At 44.4% G+C, this 14,283-nt stretch overlaps 1 protein-coding gene across 7 annotated transcripts in view; it reads left to right on the top strand.

The window, feature by feature from the left end:
• The window catches only part of PIGN (phosphatidylinositol glycan anchor biosynthesis class N), a 101,483-nt gene extending 95,987 nt beyond the window's left edge, over window positions 1-5,496 (top strand). For 6 of the 7 annotated variants that reach the window (XM_061449287.1, XM_061449285.1, XM_061449286.1 and 3 more), the window contains one exon: window positions 5,084-5,496. In XM_061449287.1, coding sequence (XP_061305271.1) covers window positions 5,084-5,207 — 124 coding nt within the window. In that variant the 3' untranslated portion in view covers window positions 5,208-5,496. The remainder of the gene's footprint in view (window positions 1-5,083) is intronic. The other variant, XM_061449290.1, reaches the window with a different exon arrangement.
• Window positions 5,497-14,283: the final 8,787 nt, after the last annotated feature.

Genomic DNA, 14,283 nt, shown 5'->3' with positions numbered 1-14,283 from the left:
ACCACATTCTGCAAATTATCAACGCACCATTGATTCCCTCTTTTCAGTAAATTATCAATTACTATAAATATTTATGGTGTCTTAGAAAGTTTTAAAGCTCCTTTGCTTAATGGTCATGCCAAAATCAATGTGAACTTGTGTTTCAGGGAGTGTTTTTTATTGTTTTGATATAATAACAGGATGATAGTCTTGTAGTGAATGCAAAACTCATAGCACTGACTTACGCAAGCTTGTAAAGTCTGCTAATCTTAGCCTCTACTACGTATCTCGAGGTCACCCTAAACTGCATCATATGCCCTAGTAGAAGACACCATTACATTTCATAAAATAATAATGCTGTTTTCCTAGTATTTTAAATATCAGTGTGTAGTATGTAGCTCATGAGAAGCTTGTTCTGACAGTCTTTTGTTTTTGAAGAACAAACAAATTGAATAGCTAGCTTTTCCTCTTCATTGTCACTAAAATAATTTCTCTGTAGCTTTAAAGGTATGTTTACCTCTACAGATAGAGAGATATCTATATAGTGCATGCAATTTGTAAATAGCTATATATTCAAATAGTCAAGATAAATTCTAAAGCTTCTTTATATAACAGTATTATATAGTTTTATATAGACACATTGTACTATCCCCTTGCTCTTTTTGTAACAGTGGCTGGAAGATAAAGATACAATCTTAACTGTCTTCTGCAGTTTCAAAGTTCAGGGGACATAGATAAAGCACAACAGACTGTTTGTTTTAGGATAGCAGAACTGATGTTAGGTTTGGGATGTTGGGGCTTCTATGTCTGACCATTAAACTAGAGGTCTTGTAACTAGAAAGAAGACAGTGTTTACCAGTGATTTCTAAAACAGGAGTGATGCCATTTGTGGTTTGTTTTGTGTGAAAGAGATGGTATGAGATCCTGACTGGAAATGCAGGAGACCAGGAGACTTAAAATCCAGAATCTGAATCTGGGGTCTCAGTGTGTGCTTGGGGACAATCTTGCAGTTTAGAATAGCATGTCATGAAGAAATAAGGTCTTTGGACTCTTGTGGAGAGTGTTCTTCCAAGTCCTTGCATGAATTGGTTTTGGTTTACTTGCTTTATTTCTAGGGTTTTTAATTGTCATGATAACTTACTCCATCTTCCTGTCTTCCCAGCTTCTATCAGGTCTGCCATCTTAGGAATTAGTTTCTTTTGGGAGAAAGCCACGTTTTGGAGCAAGATTGATTCTCCCCCCCACCCCCCGATCTTTGATTCTGATTGTCTTTCCATATATCTTGCTGATGTACACTGTCACAAAGCCAGGAGATGGTAGTACCTCATATGGTCTCCTCTTTGCCCTTAACACCAAAACAGTGTCTTCCTCCCTCATAAAAAATTTCCTACCAGCAGCTTTACCTGTTCAATTCATACCTAGGGCACTCACCTTTCCACTGAACAGACCTGCCTTGCCTTAGCTCATCTGTGATCCTCTCCACCAACTACCTCTTTTCTACCATTCTGTCCCTGCTCATCTCATCATTTATAAGCATTGCCCCACTGTGCCCCACTACACCATTCTCTTGTATCTGTTTAATGTCTCTTCTCTTTCCACTTCCTGGAGCCTAAAATCTCACTCCTTTTTCTTATTAGCTCAGGTTTGACTTATGATGGAGGAAGCTTGTTTTAAGAATTACCTTGCTTCACTGTATCTGCAGATCCAGTCAAGGGTGAAGTTCTGACCAAGATTTTGCCACAGGTGTTGTAGCATATACCTGTGTCTTGCTTTATTTATTTAAGCACTCCATTACCCCAGCCTGAGAACTAATCTACCAAGCAGAGCTGCCTACAGGCACTTCACCACCAGTTGCTGGTAGCCCTAGAGATGCTGGCTGTTTGTAATCATGTGACAAGTAGACTGAAATTGGTTTCAATTGTGCTCTATGGCATAATATATGTATTTCTTTATTCTGAACATCTGATATTTTAATGAAGGAGTATAACTATTCAGCCTTTTGCAATATAGCAAGGGAGAAGTGTGTTCATCACTCTCTTTACTAAAGTATGGAGGACCCAGTCCCTTGAATGACAGGTAGCAAAGCAGAGTTTGTGTAGATGTTTTTCCTTTGAGAAAGCCCCTCTGTGTCTCCCAGAATCATTGATTAACACCTACATCTGGAAAAGCTCCTTTTAGGGTGGACAAGAACTCAGATGTCTATGTAGGAACCATGCTGATGGCAGCAAGTTGACAATTCTCTGGTTACTGTCTCAGAGTGTCTGTAGGAGTAAAGGCAGGATCTTCATTTGGCTTCTGATTTTCAGATTTCTCATTCAAGCTTTCTTTGAAAGCTAGAAGGAAAGTGGTGTTTCTACTTCTATGAAAAAATGCAATTCTGGTTCTAGGTGAGGAGATGAGGTGTTACCAGCAATGCACGAGATGTTAAGCCATCCAGCTGTTTACTGGAGTGGCTGTTCTTTTAAAAGCCGTGCAAACTTCTGTACCTGTAGTGCTTGTACTTGGTGTAATGCGCCCTTGGTGCTTGCCCAAGGGCACCATTACACCATGAAGATAACTGCAGGGAGGCTTTGACTTTCAGTTGGCAACATATGCTTTCCCATGGAGAACTGAGATCAAACCTGTAACACACCCAGGTGGACTTCCAAAGGCAGCTCTTGAGGGAGTTGTGTTATCTTTCTTACTTGTAAATATGCTGTGAGCTACGAAGTCCAAAGTGCACTGAGCAGGTGAGAGTAGGCTTTGTGCCTGACTTCATGCTCTCTTTCTGTCATCTTACACCTTGCCACAGAAGCAGGGCAGGATATGGCTCTTGTAGGTGTACTGCTCTGCTTAGCTAAAGCTGGAGGAGGGAGATACTTACGGGAAATGCATATAAGAAAGATGGTTCCTGATATTTTAAACCTTGAGTTGTTCACATTATTTGCTCCATATGGGTGGGAGTTTATGTGGGTGCAAAGTGCAGGCTGTTAGGGTAGGCTGTTGCTTCTTGAGGTCTGGGCCCATTTATGCTGATAGATTTTTGTAATTGATTTCTTAAAATTATGTATTTTGAGCAAGGTGTTTGTAAGAAGGTTTAGTCAGACTTAACAGAAACAGAAAAATCTTGTACCGTGAGTCAAGTCCCCTTCAGTGTACTCCATCCTCTTTGGTCAGACCTTGGCAACTTTAGTTGCTGGTACTCTGGCTGTGGAAGAGCTTCTGCTCATTAGTGAACTTACTGGATTACTTTTATTCTCTCACACTGATTAGCAGCCCAGCTTTAAGAGCTGGTGCTTCTCCACTTCACAGAGCTAAATTGCACTAGGCTAGTGCCAGGGTTGTCACAGTCTCGGGGTCGTGAGGATTGATAGTGTTGGCATTATGAGCTTTACTGCTCTTCCGTGGCTAAACTCTCAAACTGAATGGGTCCTCTGGCAGAAATTCCAGGTCATTAAACCAGCAAGTGCTCCTTGCAATCCTTTTTGTGGCTAAACTCAGACTTCATTGAGTCTGATGCTACCCTGCTCATCCTAAAGAGCCATCTGCTTTGAAATAGTGGGTATAGGTGCATCAGGAGGTTTGTGTACCTTTCATATTAGAAGGCCATTATCTTCAATAGTGCCAGGAGAAAAACAAACAGCTGCACTGGATGGACGATGGACATGGGTGCAGCACTCTTTTGTCTGCAACTTTAACCTGAAATGTCACTGGATTTGGAAAAATTCTAATTTCTTAATGGCTTGTGGTTTATGTTAACAGCAGCCTGCTTCAGACATTGAACACAGGATGCTGGCTATACTAGGTCATCTCTCAGTCTGACCCTAAATGCCCACCTGTAACACTAGTGAATATCAGGTACCAGAATTTGAGCAAGAGAACAGTTCTCTACATGCTATCCTTTTAAATCATTAGTGACTGTCCTGGGTTCAGCAGTAGCAGTCATTTTTTCTCCTTCTTAGTAGCTGGTGCAGTGCTGTGGTTTTGACTTTTGGCCTGGGAACAGCACTGATAACACTGATGTTTTCAGTTGTTGCTAAGTGATGTTTACCCTGACCAAGGACTTTCTGAGCGTCATGCTCTGCCAGGGAGGAGGGGAAGCCAGGAGGAAGCAGGGACAGGACACCTGACCCAAACTAGCCAAAGAGGTATTCCATACCATAGCACGTCATGCCCAGCATATAAACTGGGGGCAGTTACCCAAAAGGGTGAGATCACTGCTGGGGTGGGGCTGGGTATTGGTCAGCGAGTGGTGAGCAGTTGTATTCTCTTCCCTTGTTATTTTCTCTTACCATTGTTGTCGGTGGTGGTAGTGGTGGTGATTTGTGTTGTACATTGGTTGCTGGACTGTTCTTGTCTCAACCTGTGGGAGTTACATTCTTTTGATTCTTCTCCCCATCCCTCCAGGAGCGAAGGGAGGAAGAGGGGGGAGTGAGCCAGTTGCTGCATGGTACTGAGTACCAGCTGGGCTTAAACCCCGACAGTGACTTAAGCACTTCCTAACCCAGAAGCTGCATCTTTGTATTGTGTTTATTAGCCAGTCTTGAATTCATTTCTTTAATCTCTTTGAAACCATTTTTCACCACAGCAGAGAAATACAAAAATTTTAGAAATGTTGAGTGAAAAAGTAGTGTTTGTTTGGTTTTTCTTTAAAGCTGCTCATCACTGGAATAGTTTTCTCTAGAAAATTTGCACTTCAGCTGACAGAAATACCTAAATATCTGAGTTGCCTTACTAGCAAGGACTGTATATCTGATAGCAAGCTCTCCCTAGATTTTGTGTTATCAATTCACAGCAAACAGAAGTTTTGCAATGTTTTCAGCCACATATGTTGAATTACCCACTTGAATGAACTACACCCAGTACCACTTATTCACTTGGGTATACGCTCAGCTGTGTTTTCTATCGTGCCCACCATTTTATTTTGTCACGGACTTTGTATTTTATACGATAGTGCTACTATGACTTTTGTCTTCTAGGAGCAGCATATATAAAATGACATGCTGGGCCAGCAATTAGGCCTAGTTAGAAAAGCAAATATTTGGAGGTTGTTTATGTCAGGGTTTTTTTTACTCTGTAAATTTGCTTTTTTCTCTCACCTCTTTTATCTGTTTCCTCCTTGCAGCATTAGCCACTATGTGCTGGTGATGTCACTGACCATATTTATGATGCTGATGAATGGGCTGGCCCAGCTGCTGACTACACAGAGACTTCAACTTTCCAGAGGGACTAAGCATCATTCTACATGATGAAGTGATACGTGTTCCTGCCTTGTTCCCATCCTCAGGCTTCCTCTGAACCAAACTCCACCTCTGGAATGTAAATAAAAGTTGATGGACTAGAGTGCCAAAATCCCATCCAGGGATCAGAGTGCTCTGCTGATACAAATTAAGTGCTGCCTGTGCCTGAAATTTGCATTTGGAGGTTGCCATTTAGGCATCAGTGGGGCTCAAAAAGCCTCCGCTTTCTTCTCCAAGTGTACGTATTTCTTGAAAATAAAACCAGAAAAAATCTTTTTAGAAGAAATAGGCAACCATCTTTTGGGTCGGGTATTTGTTCTGGTTGTTATAACTTGTCTGCCAGCTATTTGTCTCACACATGCTCACTCTCAGTAGGAGTCTGCAAAGTCCTAGATTTGTTTCATGTCTTGCATAAGCATCTCACAGACTAAAGCATAAATGAAATCAGTCTGGGCAGATCACTGATTTTTATGTGCCCAATGTGGCATGCACATTTGAATATCTCTGAAACTGGCTATACTTTTTGCAAGCTGTGTCAACATGCATGTGAGAATATGTTGAGGCAGGTTAAGACTGGTGCTATGTGAGGCTGCTGCTGTGAGACATCACCTTTTAGCTAACCTTGCTGTGAACTGCTGCCGCTGACCGTGCTCTGCTGCTGCCTCCTGTGCTCTGGCAGGCCGAGCAGCATGACAGCTCAGGTAATTGATCCAAATGAAAAGGAACCTGATGAAAGAACTGTAAAATCACATTCCAATTCCCTGCTCCAGCTCGTGCCAGGGCAGGCAGGAAGGCTAGGGCTGGTTGTTCCAGTGGCAGCCCAGAGTTAAATCAGCATAAAGAGGTCATGAAACTGCAGCTGGAGGTGGTGGTTTGCATAGCATGATGCCATATGGAGGCTTTTCCCTTTGTTTCCTTGCTTTCATTTCTTTTTATGTTCTAATTACAAGCAGCCTGGGTAGTGGCTGCGCCATGAATCAAACACAGACACAAATTCCCTGGTTGTATGCTGATTACAAGTGAGAGCAAAGAGCCAGGGTGCTTAGAGGCTCTGCTGTGGCAGATGCATCTGGGGACCCAGTAACGGCAAATCCATTGCAGCAGGCTTTGAGGTAGACTTGTAACTTTGTAGGCCTTCCAAGAGCAAACACTAGCTTCCCTACCACTACCCCACAGTTGAATAAGTAGCACAGACCTACACCTCACTGCTTCATCATTCCCTGAAGTCAGCTGTTGGGAGAATTACACAAAAATTGTATCTCCTGAAGCAAAAAATGTATCTCCTGCTCAGCAGGAGGCTGCACAGAGCTGGGCGTCCTGCCTTTGAAATGGGTTTTTCCATTTACACCATCAGTAAAAGGGCCTTTGAAGCAGCTCCCTTTGCACAGCAGAGGAAGCAAGTGAAAGGGAAAAAATTTCTTCTTTCTGTCCCATTATATGATGGCATCGCTAAAAGTTGTGCTATGCAATATCTCTATGGCACACCCCCAACTTGCAGCCAGGCCTTCCTACCTGGCAGCTGATGCATATGGTACATGATGTTGGCAGCCAAGGCAAGACATTCGTCATGAGGGTTGCTCCAGTGCTCTTTCTGGCCATCTGGCATTTGGCCATGGTCACACGTCTGTTTAACGCTCTGGAAACTAGTCATCCCTCTGCAGGAAGTTTGGCTGGGAGAAACTAGTCACAAACCTCCATCTGCTTCTTGAGTGTTACAGAAAATATCCTATCATGGGCCTGCAGTCATCTGTGCAGCTTTCGGCTGCCTCTTTACAGTGTCTGAGCACTAGAGTGGGAGTAATTTGCCCACTAGGTAGTGGTACAGTGAACGTAGAATCATAGAATGGTTTGGGTTGGAAAGGACCTTAAAGCTCACCCAGTTCCAACCCCCCCTACCACAGGCAGGGACACCTCCCGCTAGACCAGGTTGCTGAAAGCCCTGTCCAACCTGGCTTTGAACACTGCCAGGGATGGGGCAGCCACAGCTTCTCTGGGCAACCTGTGCCAGTGCCTCACCACCTTCATGGTAAAGAGCTTCCTAACATCTAATATACATGCATCTTCTTTCAGTTTAAAGTCATTCCCCTTTGTCGTGTCACTGCTTGCTCCTATAAGTCCCTCTCCAGCTTTCTTGTAAGGCCCCTTTAGGTACTGGAAAGCTGCTCAAAGTCTCCCAGATCCTTCTCTTCTCCAGGCTGTCTCCATAGGAGAGGTGCTGCAGTCCTCTGATCATCATCATCACCCTCCTCTGGACTTGCTCCAACAGCTCCATGTCCTTATGTTGGGGGCCCCAGAGCTGAACACAGTACTCCAGAGCAGAGTAGAAGGGGAGACCTCCCTCGACCTGCTGGTCATGCTTTTTTCCTACTAGGAATGTGCTAGCACAACAGTCACAGAAGGTATTTCACATCTGTTACAGGCTATACCCACAGATTTCCATGTGGGAAGGTGGACATATGCCTGCTGCTGGTAGTTGACCATAAAGAAAAGGCAAGGAGCAACCATGGGCAGGTGGAAAATTGCTGCTAGCGTAAAACCTGTGTGTAGGCATGGGAATCTGCCACGCTTGTTCTCCTTAAATCCAGTGAGTCTCTGCTATGGAGAGCTGTCCCCACCTCAGCCCCAGCCTCCAGCTGTCTACAGTGTACTGTATCATTGCAGGGTACTGCGTCATCAGCTTTGTGGGACCTTCCTCATGCCTTGAGACCTCTATCTGCAGTGCCATCATTTCAGTACACGCAGCTACAGGCAGCTGTACCACTTAGCATCCCAGTCTACATTGCTGGAGCAATTTTTTTGCAAAACTACTGTTTGTAGAGCAAATTCACTGATAGGAGCAGCTGAATAGCTGGCATTGGTGTGATGTGAAGGAATTGACTGAAAAAGTGGGAATGTGAGACCCACAGGCTGTCACTCTGAAGGCACATCTTCTGCAAGCCTGTCAAAACTGTGTGTTATTTATGACAAGACCAAGTGGATATTCTACCCTCTAAGTGAAAACACTGGAGGTAGATACTGTCTGGTGCTGCAGGCTCCTGGGAGCCTGCACAGGAGCTCAGGCCTGATGTCTTTCCTTACCACAGGGCTGGTAATAAAACAGCATCTCACCCCACTGCATCTGCTGCTGCTCATCTGTGCTAGTAGGAATAATCCATATGCTCTGCTATGCAGGCAAGTGGAAATGGCTGTCCAAAGTACAACCTGCATCAATTACTCTTTCTGCTTATGGTCTCTTTCCACAAGGTGGGTTTTGATTATTACATCCATTCTTGTACTAGCTGAAAGCTATTGGTGAGCATGGGAAAAAGTTTGCAACACGTGCACTGGTTTTCCCCTGTGCTCCTCTGCAGGGGTCTGCTCTTGTTTGCCGTTTGCTCTGAATGGGCCGTAGTGGTAGCAGCCTTAGCTGACCTTTCTCTTTCCCAGCACTGGTCCTTTGCATCTCTGCCGTTCATGGATTCAGTTTGTAGCTGAGGCTGCGGGAGCGCTGGAGCACAGCTCAGGTGGAGAGGCAGGATTGGCTGTGCTATTCCTGTGTCTCCCCGGGGAAGGCTCTTGCCAGAGTCTTGGCCCGCACTTTTGGGTTTATTTCAGCACAGGACAGTGTCAGAAATTCTCCCACTCAGCTAATTTGCACAGCCCCGTGGGGTGTGTTTGTGACAGTGTCAGCTCTTCCCTCCCATGGATGTGTGCTCCTCTCCTTTCCAGAAGCAAATGTCATCAGCAATAAAAAGTCCTCCCCAGCCCTGGGAGCTAAGGTAGGGGAAAAAATTTGTACTCAGCTGAGTTTAAGCTTTCTTTGTCTCTGATGTGGGTCTTTGAGCATCATCCCTCTTCGTGGAGTCCAGAAAGGGCTTGGGCCACAGAAGGGGGTCTCTGAGCCTGCAGTGCCTTGCAGGCCACTGCAGGTATCACCCAGCCCCTGTGTTTTCTGCTGAGGGCAAGAAGGCAGAATTATCCCGAGCCCTCCCGCCTGCCTTCTTTCACCTGCAGCAGGATTGCAGGCTCTCTGACTGCTAGAGCAGGTGAGGCTCCAGACAGTGCAAACCTCCGGCAGGGACAGATAGGTAGATTGACGCTGTTATCTATGCCTGGGGCTGCACAGCTGTTTTTTTAACTATGCTGATATTATATAAACCTCTGCAAAGCCTGTATCTTCTTGATTTCAGAGCCATGAGCCCATGAAGAGCTAACCATAAGCCTGGAGTGCCCATCAGGTGATGTAATGTGAGAGAAACTGTACTGAAAAGCAGCTGATACAAAGATCTTGTACTCTTCCGTGCTAAGAGCTGTTCTCTGCTATTGTGTTATTAAGGCTATACACTGCAGCCTTTTGATATCCGTCCAGGGAGTGAGCTGTTTCTTCGGAGATGATGAAGCTTAGATTGTATCAAGACCTCTTATGACTCAAACTAAATGACTTCCCCCTCCCCCTCACAGGGTATATCAGATTTTACAAGCTTTGGCAATTGCAATGCATGCCGTGGCTGTTAGTTGTAAAGCTGCTACAGCCTTCACATTCTTGAATGGGAATATATGAATGAACGTTTGTGGTCTTACCCAAACCTTGCTTTCTAGCATCACCCTTGAACCCTTGAGGTTTCTGGTTTGGCTACAGCACGAAATGTCATTTCAGTTCCTACTACCCCAGCTAATCTGTAAGCATCTGGTGCTCATTGCTTTTCAAATCTTTTCTGATTTGCTTTCAAATCCCTTTTCCTGTGTCCCTGGGGTGTTGAGGGTACTTCTCTCAGATGCCTTTGGCAAAGTGGATGAGAGCATGGAGGGTGCCATGCTTGCTGCTGCATCCTGGTAGATGTGGGGTGCTGTGAGTAGGAGCCAGCTAGAAGGAATGTTCTGGGGAGCTACAGCTGTGGTGGAGAAGGGATGACATCTCTGTCTTGTACCTGCTGTGGGTATGCTCTGCATCACAGTGGTGGGGCAGCTCCAGGTGCCCCTTCTCCATCTTCACATGGCTTCATCCAGCCCAAAGGCAAGAAGCTTTGTCTTCTCCTGTGTATTGTCTTTGGGCAGCTGCTTTGTGAGCTGCCGTGTCTGGGGAAGGTTTGGGAACCTACCTTGCATTGCTGTCATGTATAGAACAACTCTGGTCATTCTTGAGGCAGGGCTTGTGGTGAGCTGGAACTGATTGTCACAGCGCTGGTGGTCACCAACTCTCTCCTCAACTAGTCTCTCCTGGACTGTTTATGTTAATAAGGATGAGCAGGGTTGAATCCAGTTAATCAGCTGAAAGAGGGTCTGGATTCAGTTGCTTTCTGCAAGAGCTCCTTTCTCATCATGAGGCAGGAAACAGCTTTTTGGCTTTTGAGGTCTGAAAAGGGGAAGGAGAAGGCTGAAATTATGGCACTCGCGTCCTTCCCGTGACCTTTGAAATCCAGTTTGTCGATATTTTCTTTACTTGTTTATCTATTGACTTATGCTTGGCAGTGAGCTTCATAACTTTCTGACTTTGAAGGAAGGTAACATCAAGTGGAAATAGAGGAAAACACAACTTTTTTGTTTATGTTTGATTTTCTATGTGACTTGTAGGAGCAGATGCCTTTTTTTTATCCTTTTTTTTCCTTTAATGTTACATAAGGTGAAGCTGACATACCGGTTTACCTTTCACTCAAGTGACTCTGCTGACAAACCTGTTAATGGTTGGAAATCATCCATTGAATTCTCTGAGAGGGAGAGAGAGAAAGCACCGCACTAACACACGCACCAAGATCCCCAGCCAAATGTGCTTGCAATGGGAAATGACCAGTGATGGAGCCCACTTCTCCTCTGAATTTCTTGCCGACAGTAGCCCTGCTTCTCTGGGTCAGGAGGTCGTTCCTGACCTGAATCGTCCTGTGATGCAGTGCACAGGCTGCCACCGTTTTTGCTTGCAGCAAGCTGGGAGGAGAAATATGTCATTAGCATGACTCTGCTGTTCCTGCCACCTCCTCGGAGTGTTTGTAGTGTTGCTTCAGCAGTACCTACCCAAGCCCAACCCCAAGCTTCAGCAACCGCAAGCTGATCCGAAGGGCATGGGTACAGTAACAAACATTGCAAAATTAAACCACTGGCATTTAGGGTTCAGGAAATCTCTGACCAAGGCCTAAACTCCTCTAATTAAGCTTAGTTTATCACTCTTGCAGAAATGCTAAAGGACAAGGCATTCTGAGTGCAGTTCTGTTATTGACTTTCTGTGGAATAACCTTTATATATCTCAATAGACATGGCCTTTTGTGATGGACGTCATTATTCCGTCTTCTTGGCATATGAGACAGTGCGAGACAAAAACTGCAGAGTAATTTCAGCAGAAGCTGGAATTTGGTGGTGTGAGTCCCGTGAGCACACAAGCAGAGACCGGCTATGAAAATACTGTTGTTTTATTTTTGTAGCTATTTCCATATTAAGTTAAGAGGCACTAGAACTTACTGTTCAAAGCACTACTATCCAGAGCTATATTTAGCTGCTGAGATGTTTATGTCTCCATCTCACTGTATCTCCAGAAACGAGTAGATATTTTCCACCATGGGCTTTGCAGAGGAAGCTTGTTATATCTGACCTATTGTGAAAGGAAAATATCTGTTTCACTGCCATGCACTTCGTACAAGCAGTATCCTTGTGCATCTCTTCTAACCCACGCTGACACATTGTAATTTGTTTGAAATGCTTCAAACTTACTTGATGTACTTTAAGCTGGCAATTGGCTGGTGTTTAAAGCCAAAAGTAGAAAGGAAAATGCGTGTGTGATTTTTAAAGAATTACGCAGTGAAGGAAAACCTCCCGGTGTTTGGTATGATGGCCAAATCTTCATCTGGGACCTGAACAGAATAAAACCTTCCAAAACATTGTCCCAGGCTCCTCCATTTCCTGGGACTTTATTTCCCTGACAGTCACGCAGAGAACCCTGCCTAGGATTTCTTCCCTGAGTGTGGCTATCAGCAAGTCCCTCCTGCCCCTGCTCCTCCACCTATGTCTGGGTGCCCAGAACCCCACCTCCAGCCTGGCTCTGTGGCAGAAGCATTTGCAGAGTCAGCACCCAGGCCTAGGACAGTTCAGGGGACGAGCTCTGTCCTGTTTGGTAGGTCATGATGAGAACCTGTCTTTCATGGGGGAGCCTGTTCACTTGGTTCGCTGCTTTTGTTTGTTTGCTTAGGACTTTTTTTAACGATGCTTACAGCTTGGAGTTTGGTTTTTTTCAGTTAATGATTGGGAGCCCAGCTGTCAGCATTAATTCATTTTAATATGATTCAATCCGAGAAGTGCTCAGGCTTCCTCTCAGGAAAAGTGGCTGACTGCATTTTTTTATTTTCCAGGCAATTTTCTTGACAGCAAAAAAATTTCTACCAAAATTGCTCTACAGAGCAAGGGAACAGACTCTGGCATTTCCCCTTCCCAGTACTCATTTCTTGCAAAAGTACCTGATGTCTGGGGAAAAGCAGTCTTTTCATTAGTGGATGCGCGGAAGGCCTCACGGGCACGAGTGTGGAGTAACTGGCTCTGCAATTTACAGGACTGCAGCTAATTGTATTTTAAGTCTCTATTTCAGTGAGGCACCATTGCCGCCTATCATTCCAATACAATGTATTGGAACGGAATGGCAGTAACTATATTTGCTCTCCTCTTGGCAATTTTAATTCTTTGTGAAAAAAGGAGCTGTGAGCTTTTGGAATACAAAGCAGCAGGGCACAGGTAAGTGGAGGTGACATTCCCTTGTAGTTCACAGCAGTTAACCTCAGTGAGGGAAAGAAAAATCAAAATGGTCATTTGTTTTTGGGAGAATTACCTTGTGATCCATTGCAAATATCCTCCTTGTAGGCTTATTTAACTTGATCTGTGTCACAGTTATGCAAAGGTGCTTATCATGCCTTGATAGCTTGCTCCCTTTCTCACTCAGAGGGGCTGTGTGTGTAAGATGGATCGATGTACGCACTCCTAAAGGCAAAACGCGTGACACTTGTCAGGTTAGAGCTAAAAGGCGTTATTTATTTGTTGATTTTGCAAGTCTGTGAATGCACCTCATTATTAAGAAGAGGAACGTGGTAATGATTCTGTCTAATTAACGGAGAAGTAACTTTCTTGCCAGTTCTAAGTGCTGTTTGATCTATCTCGGATGTCACAGGACTGGAGAACTCCTGTAAAGGGCTGAGAAAGCATTATTTGTGCTTGTTGTGCGGAGCTTTATGAAAGCAATTTACATATTTGCACACTGAAGCATAACTACCAGCACATAAGCAGAGTGGTAAATGATAAACTATGAAAGATTGACAGTTTGGGCAAAAATCCAGCATAGCACTTAAGCATGTGCTTAACTTCAAACAACCTGGCTCTGCTGACTGTGGTGGGGCAGTGTCAGGTCCTCTCTTAAGTTCAAGAAACTGCTAGTGCACTTCTGTTAAACATGTGCTGAAGTGACCTGGAGTGCCACAGTCTGCCTAAGAGAGCTTATAGAAGAAAGCTTTCTCATATAACGTTTAAATCAGGATGGCAGCAGTAAGCAGGACTGTAAACAGGCCAGAGCTTGTCATGGATGGAGCATCCTCAGCTCCTGTTGATGAAGTGGGAGTTGCCCAGCATTTCTCAGACTTAGGGAAAAAATAGAGGTATTCCAGCAAAAGACTAGTCTGCCCATTTCAGAACAATGTTTTGTTCTGTGTGTTTTGTTCTATTTTGAACTTTTGGGAACATAAACATTCTGAATATTTTATTGTTGTTCTGTGAAAATCTCATTCTGCTTTGGCCAAATATTGCTTTCACTAAATGGATTAATTTGAAAAGGAACTGGGCCAAAACCAGCCAAAACCCCCAACCTCCCAACAAGCAGTGTTTTTGTTTTCCAGTAACTCGAAACTCTTCTCCAGCATTCATCTGGCACTGGCCTCACATTACCCACCAGGGATCCTGTTAGTAACTTTGCTTCATCACAAGCCACTTTATTACAGTACATTTGGAAGCTCCTGAAGCTGGAGGTGGAAAAAGCTGCTCTGAACCAAAAGTGTTGAGCAAAAGTTGAAGGTCCGAATCGAGGCCATTCAATGAAGTTGGTTGGGACTCCATGTAACAATGCAGGAATGTTTTTATGTGCTTCTTG

This window comes from Pezoporus flaviventris, unplaced genomic scaffold (genome assembly GCF_033815535.1).
Source record: "Pezoporus flaviventris isolate CSIRO_AGI_PZ_B2104156 unplaced genomic scaffold, CSIRO_AGI_Pfla_v1 ptg000007l, whole genome shotgun sequence".
Taxonomy (NCBI): Eukaryota; Metazoa; Chordata; class Aves; order Psittaciformes; family Psittacidae; genus Pezoporus; species Pezoporus flaviventris.
The sequence above is the reverse complement of the archived record's forward strand: the minus strand, read 5'-3'. Positions and strand labels throughout refer to the sequence as shown.